The following is a 16,242-nucleotide window of genomic DNA, read 5'->3' as shown; positions in this document are numbered from 1 at the left end:
ATCCTCTATTATATATATATATATATATATGTATGTAGATTATAGTCTGAATAGTGTTCTATCTATAAAGGCCTATAATACACTCTACTCTCGAGTCTTCTTTTAATTATCACTATATTATCATATCTGCACTAATTAAACACAGAGCTATAATAGAATATAATAAATACGACAGAAAAAAATCTCCTTAGATGATGTCTTATTTGGAAATATCTTGATACGCTGATTACAGCTGAAATTTCTGAGGGTTATCAGTAATCTGAGGTCAATAAAACTAACCCATTTAAAGCTGAAACATAATCTCAGACTTTAGTACTGTTAACAGCTGTTTTCTTCTTTCCATTAATTTAACGTTTTTTAATTTCCAATCGAAAAAGCAAGGTTTTAAAAAATGTCAGATTCAAAAAGAAAAGTAATTTTAGCGTATAGTGGTGGTTTAGATACATCTTGTATATTGTTGTGGTTAAAAGAAAAAGGATATCAAGTTATCGCTTATGTGGTAAGAACTTATATAACTATATATGTAAATCCTTTCTGAAGGAAGATAATAATTTGTGATTATTTAGGCGAACATCGGGCAAAAGGAGGATTTTGATGCAATTAGAGATAAGGCACTTAAAGTTGGTGCCGTTAAGGTAAAATATCTTTTTGTCATGAAACATTTTATAATACAGAATGAAATGAGAAACTATGTAGTACATTATTTGTTATGTATAATTTATAATTTTGTATTTATAACAAAAACGAACACAATATTTTCATTGAAGAATTTGTAACAATAAGTTATTTATCACAAGGTCGTGATAGACGACGTCAGAGAAGTGTTCGTAACTTCCTATGTATGGCCTGCTGTGGCTTGCGGCCTGTTGTATGAAGGAAGATATCTTCTGGGTACTGCCATAGCACGACCATGTATCAGCCAAGGTTTAATAAAAGTCGCAAAAGCTGAAGGTGCTAGTGTCATTGCACATGGGGCAACTGGAAAGGGGAATGATCAAGTTCGCTTTGAATTAAACTGCTACAGCCTGTACCCTGAAATCACGGTACTTACGTCTGCTTCATTAACAATTATTTTACGAGCAATAGAAATATAAAAAAATATCTAAGAAATCAAAAAATAAAATTTGTCTGCTAAAGTTTTGAATCTCGCAGAAACACTTCTTATACTTTTATTTTAAAAGCATAAAAATATAATTCATCCTCTTAAAACATGACAATTGTGTCAAAAACTAAATTTATGGCAATTACAACATAAATTATAAAGATTTTAGCTCCGTGGAGGGAAGTCGAATTTTATACCAAGTTTCAAGGAAGATCGGGCTTGTTGGAATACGCTCGACAAAATGGAATCCCAATCTCGGCAACGCCAAAAGAACCGTGGAGCACTGACGCTAATCTCGTACATATTAGGTATAAAACGTGTTCGTATTATACATTGAAAAGGGTATAAAGAAAATATTAATCTCATATCTCCTAGTTATGAATCGGGGATACTGGAGAATCCTGCCATTCCAGCGCCGAAAGGACTCTACAATATGACCACTGATCCGACCGATTCCGCTTTGGAAGCGGAAGAAATCGAAATTAACTTTAAGAAGGGATATCCGATTAATGTGAAGAATCTGAAAAATGGAAAAATATTCAACGCCCCTCTCGCAATAATCGAGTACCTCAACGAGGTCGGGGGTGCGCATGGTATTGGGCGGATAGACATTGTTGAAAATCGATACATTGGGCTAAAAGTATATTTCTTATAAAGCTATTCCTTATAAAGTGGACTATACGAGTGTATAAAATTAACTGAGACAATATTTGCTGAAACGTTTCAGTCTCGAGGCATTTACGAGTCGCCGGGCGTTAACATTTTGGAGGTTGCGCATCGAGATCTTGAAGTATTTACTTTGGATCGTGAAGTTTTGAGAGTTAAAACGTATTTGACGGATAAGATGTCGGATTACGTTTATAATGGTAATCAAATAAGCAAATGCAATATATAAAACTATAAAATAAAATATAGAGTTTATAAAAGTAGATATAGATATTAAAGAGGATAAATATATGAAAACTATAAAAGTGAAAAATAGTTTTAAATATATAGAGTAAGTTTTAAAAAATGTCTTTCAGGTTTTTGGTTTTCGCCGGAATGCGACTTTGTGCGGGAATGTATCCAGCATTCACAAAGGCATGTAAACGGCACAGTGAGGGTGCATTTGTATAAAGGAAAGGGTTTGTAGATTTGCGCGAGATTTAATTGGAATCGCAAAATTCATCGTTAAGCGCTTACATCTCACATGAACATGATTAATTACTTTTTAGCTTATAATCGATAAAAAGACATCATTTCCTCTCTCTCTCTTTGCAGCTATGGCGATCGCCAGATCGAGCGAGATCTCGTTGTACAATCAGACTCTCGTCTCCATGGATGTGCAAGGTGATTTCGAACCAACGGACGCCACTGGATTTATTCGCATGCAGGCTCTGAGACTGAAAGAGTTTCATCGTTTCAATAAACAACACAATGTCTGAATCAAGACTTTATTGCAAATTTCATAAATTTCAATAAAGAACGCACTGTAGTTGACTCGACGCTACTTTATTCGCCTTAAATATCTATGCGTGTTAATTCTCCTCCAAACATAACTCGATATTTCGAAATGACTGAACGGTTTCTGAAAGGTTTGCAAGATATCGCAGCAAGAAGAGTAATCGTGTGATAAAACGTAATTAACTCTAGACAAAATCCGTCTCTAGAAGTCCGATTGCTTTGCGAATCACGTGCATGCGTCGTGGAAGGGAGGTGAGGTTTCGCAATAAAACACTATTACTACATCTTTTTTGCTTTCAGTTTAGTTATTAATTAAATCTTAAAATTACCTTAGCATACTCATGAAGATTATAATATAATGTACCGTACCTTTTAAGAGATATATTAATAGTATACACACAGTGCGTGATCTCTCTTCTTATTCCTGCATCTGCACTATTTCAGTATAGCAACTTAAAGAAATAAACTACCGTCTCAAATATGAAATCACGACAGTGTATGCCTTTCTCTGATATATCTATACCTCGGCTATGAGCGATTTTCTGTACAGATCTCTTACACTCGCGTTCCGTTTCACATACTCTCCGTTTTACACATATGTATTATGTAACATGCAAAATTACGAACTAGAGAAGGTAATTCCTCATGCATATACAATGAATAATCTGTAGTAACTCTTGTATTCACATTTGCGCGTTAATGTTAGTTCAAATATCGTAATAAACCATTACTTTTTTCTTTTATTTCTGATGATTAATAACAGTACAGATAATATATATATATTTCGTAGATTGATGTTGTTAAATAAGCAGAGAAATTTATATAATCTACATACATATATGTGTATATATATATATATATATATATATATATATATATATATATATATGTGCGCGTGCGTGTAATTGATTATAACTACAATATGCTTTTATCGTAAAAAAAATTGAATAAAAAAATCTCTTGTGCAACATCAATTATATCAAACCTCTAAAGCGTTGATAAAAAAAAAGGGGGAAGAAAATTAAAGTTGTTAAAAAATTTTATATTCCAAATTCTTTGATATTTTACTAACAGATTATATTACAAGACATTGGAAAAATTGAAACTCACTGTAACACTTTACGAATCAGTTTTTTTAATTCGATTTATTTATAAAAAATTATATTTAACATAAATATGAAAGTAAATTTATGAGCTAGCGGTATCGATATAACGAAAGGAAATATATAGGTACATGAACGCAATTAACGCTCAATAACAATCGCTCTTCTCGCTCACTCATTCTCTCTATCGCTCGCTCGCTTGCGCGCTCTCTCTCTTTCTCTCTCTCCCCTTATTTAACAACATCAAGCATCTCTTTTACTTCAGCTATTTATTTTCTCATTTCGTTATTATTTATGTACAACCAGTTTAAATGTCCGCTATCGTTAGTCGTAATAAGTTTGCTAAAATTCTCGTGTTCTATTGGAGATGATGTGCGTTCGTGGGAACTTATATAAAAAATTACTTTTTGATACAGAGCTGTGTGATTTTGGTGTTACTTACGAAGTATGGGTGTATGTCGTCTATATCCTAACTTATGCTGAGATCCTAATTGGTTATACACTCGGCTCTCTTATAAATCTTATCACATACAGACATTTGTATTAGTACTTAATATTGTATTTTACATGGATATTCTCCGAATGCTGCCAATTTCACGTTGTATATACAAATTACAAACTACCTATTATACAATCCTAGTATCTATTACAATCCTCACACGCAGTCCTCTTTTATTCCTCTTTCTCCCTCCTAATTTAGCCTTTCCCTCCCATCATGTACTTATACTTCCACCTTCTTCGTTTCTTTTTTGTTATTACACATTGCCACATATGTTGATTCGTGTTGGCCCACAAGTATGAGTCTTAAATATGTAATAACAAGAAAGAAACAAAAATATTTAATGACATCAATCATTTTTGTAGGACATTATATCGAAATAATAGTAAAACGGTAATGTAAATTGACAGAAACATTCTGTATGTAATTATATTATTAAATTGAACGTTCATGTTCTGTTAGTATTAAACTTAGCAATATTTACGAGAACAGTTTTTTAACTTTAATTCTTCTCAATAGCTTCTGATAATAATTTACATTACTATTTTACTATCTTAAAAGTTATGGTGACGTTATAATTCACCAAATCATATCGTTAATAATTCCATTCAAACGAAAAATTTTTTCACATCTAGACAATCGAAATTTATAAAACGTTCAATAAAATGAAACATCCAAATCATTTTCGATTGTAAGACTAAAGACTGATTTTTTTTATTTTTTTTTTACCTGAGCTATAACGTTAGATGCCTTTTCGCATAAAAAAAAAAGAAACACAATTGATATATCAATTTTTATACATCGCTAAATTGTTAATCGTGCACCGAATTGTCCTACCTTATTTTAATTGTATACATCAACAATAACATACCGATGACTAAATCATTGTACATATATACTAAATCGCGCGAATATTACTATCGCAGCGTTGTAGATAGTATATTTTAAGAAATAGATCATAGATCTTTCTTAATTTTGATTGAATAAAAACTGCGAACCGGCGCTCACATTGGGCCCGAAACATATCAAAATTACAGAAATATTCTAATATTGCTAAATATTTATAATGGACAATATTTATAATCGATGAAGATAGTAAGACATTGTTATCGACATGAAAAACCACCAACACCCAAGAATGAATAGTATATCTCTGTCCAAATGTTTCCATTTTTACTGACAAAAGCTCCCTTTGATAATCTCCAATACACGAAATAACGAAAATAGGATTGCGAAGGCGACGTGAACATTCGACAGTGACTTCCCTATTGATAGTATTCTTTTTTTCTTCATTTTTTATCTATGTTATTTTAATATTTCAAATATTAAAGGTTTCTTGATCTTTAGTAGAGAGCTTAAGGAATTATGACGATTAACGAAGAAAAAATTTTTAATTTATCAAGATTTTTTTGCTCTATTAATCTTTATCTGATTAATTTCAGTTAAATCAACCATCATAATCCTTTCTAATTTTATAAAAATCATGATTTTACTTAAATGGTAATGATTATTTTGGATCAATCATTGAATAAACTGCGTCACCCTAACGATTGCTCATCGCCGTGTATCGGAATATAACAAATAAAGACTACACAAGGTCCTTAAAAAAATAAAATTGCAATTAAACGAATAATTTAATAATAGCACTATTTTTAAATCATATTTGGCATATTATTAATGCCATTGTGATTAATGCTATGTAATTTTAAAAAATTAATAATATTACTAATAATCACAATTAATGAAAAATTGCTTGAACTTGTTTTTGTACTTTTTGGCCAATTAAATTTTTTATTTTTTAGGATTTATTTGATTGACGTGTATCTTGTTCGGGCGACTCGGTTATTAAATGGAATTATGTCCAAAATGTTTTAATATATAAACTTTCGTCTGCTCGCTCAGGATACATCGAATTCGAAAAGATTTTAAGATTACACGCATTTTCTTCAAAGAAAAAAGTTTTTTTTTATATTTTAATAATTTTTCAATATCGCGAAATTCCATATCCTAGTAATCGAATAAATATAATTCTTTCCTAATAAACGTTATTCATATGACGCATCGCGATTTTCTTTCCCGTCTAACGAGCCTAAAGTATACCAAGAATTAGGTACATAGTCTGATCTAATGGTTGGTAGGATCGAAACTACTTCAATTCTAGAATCATCTTATCATTATTCGTAATAATTGACAACATTGTTCTAAAGTGAGTTAATGAATAGCTTTGACTCGACCAGCTGGCTCGTAATAACTCTTGAACAATCACAATAGTATACGCTGTTAATATTCTGATAGATCAGTAATTGATCAAATGAAGTCACAAATGGACAGCCATGATGATCGTTATTAAATTCACCAAGTTCTTGGATGTTCATATTATCTTACATTTTTCTATCATTATTCACATATACGCCTAGCTATTTTTGTGATTACAAATAGCGTATATGAATCGAGAAAGAAATTTGCAATGGCGTTATTATATAATGATAATATAATTACATGTATTATTGGCAGAAACACTTTCCTACGTAATCCTACCAACGATTAATGACTCAATGTGGAAAAATACAAAACTTAACTAAATGTACACGATTTTTACGCTTCTTCAAAGCCGACATTCATCTATTCGCACGCATTCGGTTATCACATGCAAACCTCTCTTATTTGCATAATATATTGTTTCCAAATTTACATAAAGTACAAACTTATGAAAACCGGAAAAATGTAACACAATAATCAGTGTAGCATTTTTAAAGTATCATATAAGTATTTATCTAATTACAGTCGCACTTAAAGTGTCCGTTTTAGAGACAACACAGGTCATCTCGGTTTTAATAAGCTGTTTGAATCTTCTGACGACTAAATGGATTTTCTGTTGGAATGTCCCAACTGTACTATCCATTTTATGATAACTAGCACACGGCCTATGTCGTCATTGTTATTATTTATCTGATTTCACTGTCTGCGTTGTTTTTGTTTATCGATTGGCGTCATAGTTAAAGATTTCTACAAGATTGCTCAACGCCAAACATACGGCTTTTACCAAGTTTCTGTAGATTTTGTATAAACAGGCTACAGTAACATTATAAAGATTCCTCAAACGCAGCCATCAAATCGCTCTGCAAGTTCATGTCAATATGGCTAGCCATCTGAAAAGATAAATATAACCATTCTTCGCAAATCTCTTTACTTATTGTAAGTGTCAAAGATAATGTGTTTTCATGTATCCTTACATAAATCTATTTCAAAAATCAAATTTATTTCTAATTATATCGCAAAAGTTTAATCAATGTATAATAATTAATAAAATTGATATATAAAATAATTTTAGTTTTTGTTACTCATTTTAAAAATTATATTTTGTTTGTTAATTTTCATGATATATTTCCATCTTTATATAGCATGTATATGTATACAGTAATAATTAAAACTCTAAACAGTGTACAATATTATTAATCAAAACTTAACAATTATTAAATTATTTATTAAGTTATCTTCAATCGTGTGTAATGAAATTTATTAAGTTATTTTCGATCGTGTAATAAAAATATAATTTCTCTTACATACAATTATGATTAAGATTTTGCACACGTAATAGTTACCACACAAAACCCCAATATTACTTACTTTAATTTAGTAATCTCTTCTATATTGAACATCTTTTTCTATTTTTATTGAAAAGCTACAACGGATAAAAATCGAATGCAAAAATATCAAGTACTTACCGCTTCTCGTCGTCGACGTTCTTGCTCCCGTTGCCTCAAACGTTCTCTTTCTGCAGCGGACTTGTCCTGACTGGACGAATGACTCGGACTACTGCTATCTGTATCAGTAGTGGCTTTTACTTCTTCCGCTCTGGTCGTGGCAGTCATAACATTGCCTTGCTGATCTGCAATATTTTTCCTAACTTTGTCTAGAGCATCTTCTTCCTCTCGTTCTCGTCTTCTTTCATTCTCCTGTCGCATTAATCTCTCTCGTTCCGCTTGCTCCTTCTGCTGTCTGCGCATTTCTTGTTGCTCCATCAGAGCTCTTTGCTGTTTTACAAATATTTATATGAAAATATAATAATAGCTGGACATATTATACAACATACAGATAATAAAAATATCCATATAGGACCAAATGGACGAGCAAAATGACAAAAACAGCATTTTGTTAACTAAAAACAAATGTTAACAAATAATACATGAGACAAGTTCCAACTTTATTTACTCTTCATCAGCCGCAAATATAAATTAAAATAAAGAAATACACTGTAAGTTAAATTTATCTGGTTAAAAAAATTAAATAGAACTGTAAGGAGTGAATAAATATACAACATAAACAAATGTATAAAAAATTGAACATATAACGTAATTATAATATACTCGTAATAAGAATTCATTTTTAAAATTAAAATAAGTTTGTAAAAGTAATTCGATGTATTTGCTTTGTCATTTGTTGAAAGAAAGATTTTCATTAAGATTTCAACAGTGCTGTCAAGTATAACAATCAATTTGTAAATAAAGAAAAATTAATATGAATATAAAGTATGAATAAAGTTAAACTGTAAAAAATAAAATTAAAAAAAGTAAATTAAAAGAATATAAAAAATTAAAAAATTTACAGTATCAAGTGATGACGAGTACAATAAATGTATGTAAAGATAAAGGATATGCTAAATGAAACTGTCATTAAACAAGATGCATTGTAAGAATAGTTGACCTTATAGATCATCAAATGTGTTTATAAGTAAAATGAACGGCACGTGCGCACACATGTATGTATGTGTTATAGTCCGTAAGACTACCTATTTCTGAAAATAGTCCTCAGTTTACCAAGGGTTGCGTATCATTGCTTTAAAGCCAGTTTCACAACCTCCGTTTAACTTAACCGATGTCGAGTATCAACTATGATTGGTTATTTCTCATCAATTTTACTTAACGACAAATGCGATTGATCAATTCCACTAGAAAAATTAATCAATTAAATTAACCGGAAGTTGTGAAACTGGTCTTTAAAGAAAGTAGTTTTTGCTCTTTTATACCTTTCAATTTAAAACTTTGAAAGGCTTTGTACAATACATCGTATATTGGTATTATAAGTCGTAAACCATAAGAATTGATTAATCACAATTGAATGCGAGAAGAATATTAGACTTACGACGTATTTTAGAAAGCCTCTGAGATATATATATATATATATATATATATATATATATATATATATAGACGGTAACAATGATCTATGAAAAAGCTGACAGCCAATATATCGATTTCTCGTCCTCTAGAGATTAATAGACTTAATACCATTTTTTTGTGATTATAATATATAATTTTTGAAATTGTATTGTAATATATTATCTTTGAAATTTTTTGAAATCTTTGAACTTTTATAATAGTTCGATTCTGTCTAAAATTTATTACATCATTTAAATGATACAACACTAAAATTTGTTTTAGTGACAATAAAAAGTCTAGACACATTATAATTAATTTTTTGCATGTCCAAATTTTTAATTGTCTCTTGGCTCATGCAAAAAAAAACATAGTTTTTACAATGAATTTAGTAGATGATTACTTAAAACAAAATTTTTATCTTTATACTTTGTAAATTTGTATTTCTACGTCAGTATTATTTGTTAATTTTTGTTTTTATTTATAAGTAATTTTTATTTAACAAATTAATGCTATTTATTTTGTTCGTTCGTTTGTATAAATATTTGTTTGTTATAATATATAGAATTATTTCATATAGATATTGGTACTAACCCTATCCTGTTTTTCTTTAGCTTGCTTCTTGAATGCCTGAAATGAATCTCGCGCTGCGCTCTTCATACTACTCCCTGCAGCTGCCGATTGAGGACTTGAAGCTTGTGCCAAGGAAGACCAAGATGATGCATTTTTTACATTCTGCTCTACAGTCTGTGCAATCAAAAGCGTAATTTTACAACTAAAATTACTTTCGTAATAAATATATAAAATACATAAATATATAAAATACATATACATAAAAAAATATATAATGTATAAAAAGCACATGCAAATAAACAACAAATTAAAAAACTAATTTATGTTTCTTGCATGTATGATCTGATTTTTATATTTGAAAGTTTTTTTACCTTATTCTTAAAGGCGGATGCAAAGTTCGAAGCAGAATTTTTCGAATCAGGTGGGGTCATTTTCTTTTCAGGCATCAATTGAGCACTGGTATGATTACCCATAGGTGGTATTCCTAAGGTGTTCATTTCTGCAAAAAAAGCTCCTGCTAGAGCAATAGTATTATACGTTTGATTAGTAAGCAATTAGAGTACAGCAGTTAAAACATGTATAAAGCAGCGTTGTTTCTTCAAGCATTAGTTAAGATAACTGAAGAATAAATTACACAATAAAATTCTAAATATAAAATCTGATAAATTACATGTAATTAAGTGACAGAGATTATAGTAAAAATAAGATTAAATCTATCAAGAAGTAAAAAACTAAATTTATGTATAGTAATTGAAATTAAACTGTTAGTGTTAAACCAATTAATATACTATAATGCATTATGAGTACCTCTTTCTTATATAACATATTTCAGATTTTATTAATTATTGTACAAACTTGTATATTTTTAATAAAGAAAAAACAAATAAATACTTGCACACGTAAGTGCCAGAAAAAAAAGCATGCTACAAATATATAAAAATGTTACACGTACCATCCATAGGTTTCTGTGTCAGTTGAGGCTGAGAAATTGGTATTTCTCTGAAAGGAGGCTTTTCCTCTTTTTTTAGAGCAATCTGAGAAATCTGCATCGGCATAGTCACTATAGGAAGGGGATCAAATATCGAACTCATCGTTCCCATATTCATTCCCATATTTAATCCTGGAATGCCGTTATTATTCAGCATATTGGGTGAATTTCCGCGTTTTGTATTAGGAAACCCATTGGAATGCTGCTGCGACATTGTAACGTTGTGTGAATTCTGTATATTAGTCAACGACGCAGTAGTATTAATCATATTTTCTAATTGATTGTGCATGGACATATGTGCTGCTAATCCTTGCGACAAATTCATGTTCAAGTTTGTCACATTAATATTGCCCAAGTTCAGATTACTCGTCGGCATCATGCTCACAGATTTTACATCCGGTAAACTCAGATTGGTATTATTATTAGTATTATTCGTCGTATGAGATGTTTGGATAAATGAAGACTCCTTCTTGAGAGCGAGTGTTTGATCCAAGGTGGGTTGTGTTTGAATAAATGAAGCCTCCTTTTTGAGTGCAAGTGTTTGATCCAAGGAGGACTGTGTAGTAGGCACCGAAGCTACATAAAATACATATATAAGATGATTATTTTGTGTATTATAAGATGATTATTTTGTGTATTAAATTTTCATATATAAGAAAAAATTATTTTACATATTATAAACATTAATATTGGCTATTTATAAACAATACCAATAATAGTATCTAATTATAGATACCTAAAGTATTGTATGGCTGTAAAAGATCAGACTGTTGATTTAAATTTGTTCCGTCTGTGGGAACGGATGTATTTGCATTTGGAAAGGAACTAATGGACGCTGGTGGTTGCTGCGGTTGTTGAGATACAGCTGGCGAGGCTGTCATAGAATTTGTATTTGTAGGTGTGACGCTAGGCGGTGGAGTTGGTACAGAGACCGACGGAGTTGGTGGGTTAGATGTAGTCGGTGGTAGTGGTGGTGGTGGTGGTGGTGGTGTTGGTGTTGGTTTTTTTACAGGAGCGGCCGTAGCCAGAGCTGTAGGTCGTGACGGTTGGGCTGGCATAGACGCGTGACTCGCGACAGGTATGTTTTGCCCTGTTGTAACAGCAGCCACTGCGACGGGCTGTTGATTATTATTGCCTCCTAAAAGAATTTTCGCACTTACGTCTTACAGTCTATTAATTCGATATTTATATTAGTATTTTTTTGCAATTATAAAATTTGTCTTTCTTCCTAGTAATTTATGTCTTTAAAGATTTAAAACTCTGATTAAAAAAAAATTATCTGTAAATTAAATCAAAAATTTTGTAAATTAGTAATTATAACATATGATATATTGTTGAATCTAATAGAAAAATCATAGATTGTATATAAAAATTAAAAAATTAGTATCCATAAACATAGTTAATGTTTATATAAAATAAAAATATAATAAATATGATAAATAAGCCTGTAAGTGTTAAGAAAAAACTCTTAGAAAATTAATTTTCTGACTATATTGTATACAATAAAAGTACCTTCGACACAAAAATTATGAATTGATAACACAATTTTATTAACATAATACCTGATTCTGAAGAAATATTGCTTGGTTGCGTAACAGGTGGCTTTGTAATTGGTCCCGTAGAATTCGCCGATGGTTGATTATTCATTAAAAGAGCTCCACTATGATTTAAGGTAGGTGCCTATATATAAAGAGTATATTATCGTTCATATTCACATGTGAAAATTATAACATATATCATAGTAAAACATTGTCATCAACATCATAGTGTATTTTTAATATATAATTTGCATTATCCTTTCATGTTATTTCTAAACTCGGAATCAAGTACTTATAAAAATATCAAAGGACACAAGAAAATAAGCACAAGAAATTATCTAGAAAATGCTTATAATTTATCTTACGGTGTCATATAAAAAATATTTACCCTTAATTTCCACTGAGACTTATTTTAATTAGTTATCTTACCGATGCTACGGTAGCAGTCGGTGGAGGTCCTGTACTTGGTGCGTTCTTCTTTGCTTTCTTTTTATGTGGACGATTTGATGAGTTTCCTGAAATTCAATGTAATGTGCATCTAGTAGTGAGTTACGTGCAGTCACTCGAAGTTTTGTCACATCAAGAGTCACAGGTCGATGAAGAACTAGCGAAATGCAATGTGCAGAGGATACCAGCTATCGAGTGTCGCAAAACGTCAAGTAAAATGCAAAGATGCATAAGAAACAAAAATCAAACAACTTTGTGCATATATTTTCTAATAGATTTTATTCATATGCTTATATTATAATTGTATCACTGTGTACAACAATGTTAATTTAAATATCTCAATGTATGCTCCTTTTTTTGTGGACTTTCATCTTAATGATTCTTTTATATTAAAAAATTTTAATACGCAGAACAATTTTTTTCTTCCCATTCTACATAAAGTTAGTTGTATTCAATTCATTTAAGAATATTGCGCGTGCACATATATATACATGTATAAACGTACATACATACATATCGCACGCGCGCCCACACATACATGCATACGTGTCGCGAAATTGTCACACATACATATATGACTTTGCATATATGCATGCGAGAGCACGCGCTTACTCTCGGCGTTTTAGTGTATGTATTGATACTCATGATTTATTACAATATAACAGTAATAATAATCGTTACGGTGGCGAAAATGACGATTATAAAACATTGACTACAAAAATCATCAAACTGCCGTCTTTCTTTTACTTTTTTTAATATAATATAATAATATAATTAATGTAATATTATATAATAATAGGAGTAATGTGTAAATAAAGTCACATAATGGTACAATAGAGGCTCAACCTAAAGATGAATGATACAAGAGTGATAAACTCTTACAAACTGTTTAATGTTGAAGTCGTAGTTAGCGCAACACTGAGATCGGTGGCAAGAGACTCCTGCTCGATGTTCATTGTGTGTATTTCATAAATCAACGAAGATGGTAGATACATGGAAAACTACGATACCACAAGACAGTATTATCTTTGTTTGATGTATGCTTTCAAACAATTTGTGATCGCAACAATCACAGCATTGAAATTTATCGATGGAATGTGATCGACAACCTTGCTAAACTCATTCGACGACAAATGAAAGCAACGAAACAACGAGGAGGAGTACCAGTGTATCTTAATTTATATAATATAGTTAACTGGACCACCATATATGAGCCAACCGCGACTCTTGAAAAATTAATGTCTATTTCACTCGTTTAACTTTGTGTATGTACTTAGAAAAGTTTCGCGCGTCGTATATGTCGTTTTTATTCTCCATAAGTGTAACTTACAACTATTTATTAATATTTTATGATATATTAGTTTTCACTATGTACAAAACACATGACCGTGTTTATCGTTACTATTAAACTCGCGATACGCACAAAAAAAAAACAGACGGAACGCTTATATTACCACTCTTGGAGAGGAAGATAATTAGCGAAATTAAATAAAAAGTATGATGTTAATCTTCTGAATATATAACAAAATATTTAGAAACCTTAAATCTGCCCTTGCATATAATGCAAGCAGGAATAATACATAGCGGGAAGAATGACGTTCCGATCTGGATGAAAACACATGAAACAAATTTAGATGCGTGCTTGCATACAGAGTAACGGCTACAAAAATTTTGGAAGGCAATATGAATATCATTTATAAAATGCCCTATACCTCGCGTTACAAGCTAATGCTGATTGTATCTTAATAGATGTGTAGTATCTATCTAATTCAGCACACGCCGTCAAAAATTTGTTCTCCCATAGTCTAGCTAATTCTTCAGATTTCTCTATTCACTTTCAGTATTTTGAGAAACATAAAATGGTAATATTAACCTGCCCGACTTTTCTCGCACCTACTTGTAAATGCTTATAGTTCCATATCATTACTTTTCTTAGATATCGACGAACACTTTTTTCCAACCAATTACGGCTTGTTTGTATCGAGTTATCGTAATAATTACTCGCCCGAACTCTTTATCTCCTCTTATTATGTCGGGGCAGTAAGTACGTTGCTCTGAGTGATTCATGATACTATTTAATTGTACTCGAGTGCAAATTCGATTATCCTTAATGTTCATATTATGACATGTTCAATTACAAGGATTGCTTCTTGGAGCATCCTATAGCGTCGTTATCGGTTACGTTCACAATAAATTCTTATATATATATATATATATATATATATATATATATATATATATATATACTTTGCTACATGTAAGAACTAATTTACACGATATCTCAACAAGAAAAAAAAAAGAAAAAAAAACATTACGGAGCAGACATTTACACATAGAAATATAAAAACAAAATATCATTAAAATTAAATCTTGTTTAAATTCGTATAAAAGATTTTCTAAAAACATTTTGATAGGACACGCGCGAGTTAAAAGTAATGTTATATCGAAAATTATGATAATATTCGTTACTCGGAAATTCGTAGTATTTACAACACATGTGAAATTCTATTGCGACGAGAAACCGAAGTATATGTTTAACAGGAATAATTACTACTTCATATATTAAGGCATGTAAAACCACACCAATTCGTAATCGTCATTGGAATAATGATATCAATTTTAATTAGCAAGAAGACAATATTTTCAACTTTCCTTTTAATCATTTGAGCGATGAGAGAAAACTGACAATGGTTACCGATGAAGAACTAGTGGTAAATAGGATGAAACGACGATTAGCAAAGCTTAGCGGAGTGCAAACAATGTGTTTGGAGGCTAGGGAGCCTTGTGTATGTATATATGTATATACATATATGTTTATATATATATATATATAGTAGACCATCTCCTTAACTTGTTTCCCTTCGTATTCCTTTCCCTTTCCACTTGTTTTCTTCGTGCGTAATCAACCTCTTGATCCCTTTCTGTCTCTGTCGTTTCACGGTCTTGTCTTACCTTCTACTCCTTTACACATTAACTTAAACTTTGTACATATATATGCTCAAAGTCATTAATTTTATGAAAAAACGGATCTGTCAATTAAAATTCAGAAGTAAATATACTCCGCACCAATATGTTCTGTCGGAGATTCACAACAATTACTTTAGTTCAATCTATGCATTCAGAGTAAGACAATAAGGAAGATTTGTTGATCAGTTTTCGCTTGTCTGTAACATCATTATCAGAATCGACTTGCAAAAGACGAAACATTTTAATAATTGACTTCTTAAAGGAAGCACATATTTGGCTGTGATAAGCTAAGCTTGAAATGGAAATAGTATCTGAGGTAACTAGGATTGAGTTTCTTCATGTTGAGAAGAACCTTGTTAGAATTCTTTTGCGGAGACAAGAGCGTAGCGCTTACTAGTAAAATGCAACGCGTAACTATGCTAATCT

The 16,242-nt window shown here is 30.9% G+C and overlaps 2 protein-coding genes across 15 annotated transcripts in view; one reads left to right on the top strand and one right to left on the bottom strand.

Annotated features, from left to right (window-relative positions):
• The first annotated feature begins 222 nt into the window (after positions 1-222).
• On the top strand, positions 223-2,586 carry LOC105201597 (argininosuccinate synthase). Of its 2 annotated transcripts, none has more exons than XM_011169665.3 (8): positions 223-499; positions 567-635; positions 798-1,043; positions 1,265-1,410; positions 1,478-1,742; positions 1,830-1,968; positions 2,125-2,226; positions 2,363-2,586. In XM_011169665.3, the coding sequence occupies exons 1-8, from the start codon at positions 392-394 to the stop codon at positions 2,524-2,526; spliced, it is 1,239 nt and encodes a 412-aa protein (XP_011167967.1). In that variant the 5' UTR covers positions 223-391; the 3' UTR covers positions 2,527-2,586. The 2 variants fall into 2 exon arrangements, with proteins under 2 accessions (XP_011167967.1, XP_011167975.1); XM_011169673.3 differs by having other exon boundaries at positions 2,125-2,182; positions 2,363-2,581.
• A 1,071-nt stretch (positions 2,587-3,657) lies between these two features.
• LOC105201608 (homeotic protein female sterile) overlaps positions 3,658-16,242 on the bottom strand; it is a 32,754-nt gene continuing 20,169 nt past the window's right edge. For 5 of the 13 annotated variants that reach the window (XM_011169703.3, XM_039456451.1, XM_039456484.1 and 2 more), the window contains 8 exons: positions 12,832-12,917; positions 12,427-12,544; positions 11,601-12,002; positions 10,829-11,440; positions 10,248-10,393; positions 9,898-10,050; positions 7,873-8,181; positions 3,658-7,296 (listed from right to left, as the gene is read on the bottom strand). In XM_011169703.3, the coding sequence (XP_011168005.1) occupies positions 7,231-7,296; positions 7,873-8,181; positions 9,898-10,050; positions 10,248-10,393; positions 10,829-11,440; positions 11,601-12,002; positions 12,427-12,544; positions 12,832-12,917 (1,892 nt within the window). In that variant the 3' untranslated portion in view covers positions 3,658-7,230. The remainder of the gene's footprint in view (positions 7,297-7,872; positions 8,182-9,897; positions 10,051-10,247; positions 10,394-10,828; positions 11,441-11,600; positions 12,003-12,426; positions 12,545-12,831; positions 12,918-16,242) is intronic. The other 8 variants (XM_026134492.2, XM_026134495.2, XM_026134496.2 and 5 more) reach the window with 4 other exon arrangements.

Source organism: Solenopsis invicta, chromosome 1 (genome assembly GCF_016802725.1).
Source record: "Solenopsis invicta isolate M01_SB chromosome 1, UNIL_Sinv_3.0, whole genome shotgun sequence".
NCBI classification, from domain to species: domain Eukaryota; kingdom Metazoa; phylum Arthropoda; class Insecta; order Hymenoptera; family Formicidae; genus Solenopsis; species Solenopsis invicta.
The sequence above is the reverse complement of the archived record's forward strand: the minus strand, read 5'-3'. Positions and strand labels throughout refer to the sequence as shown.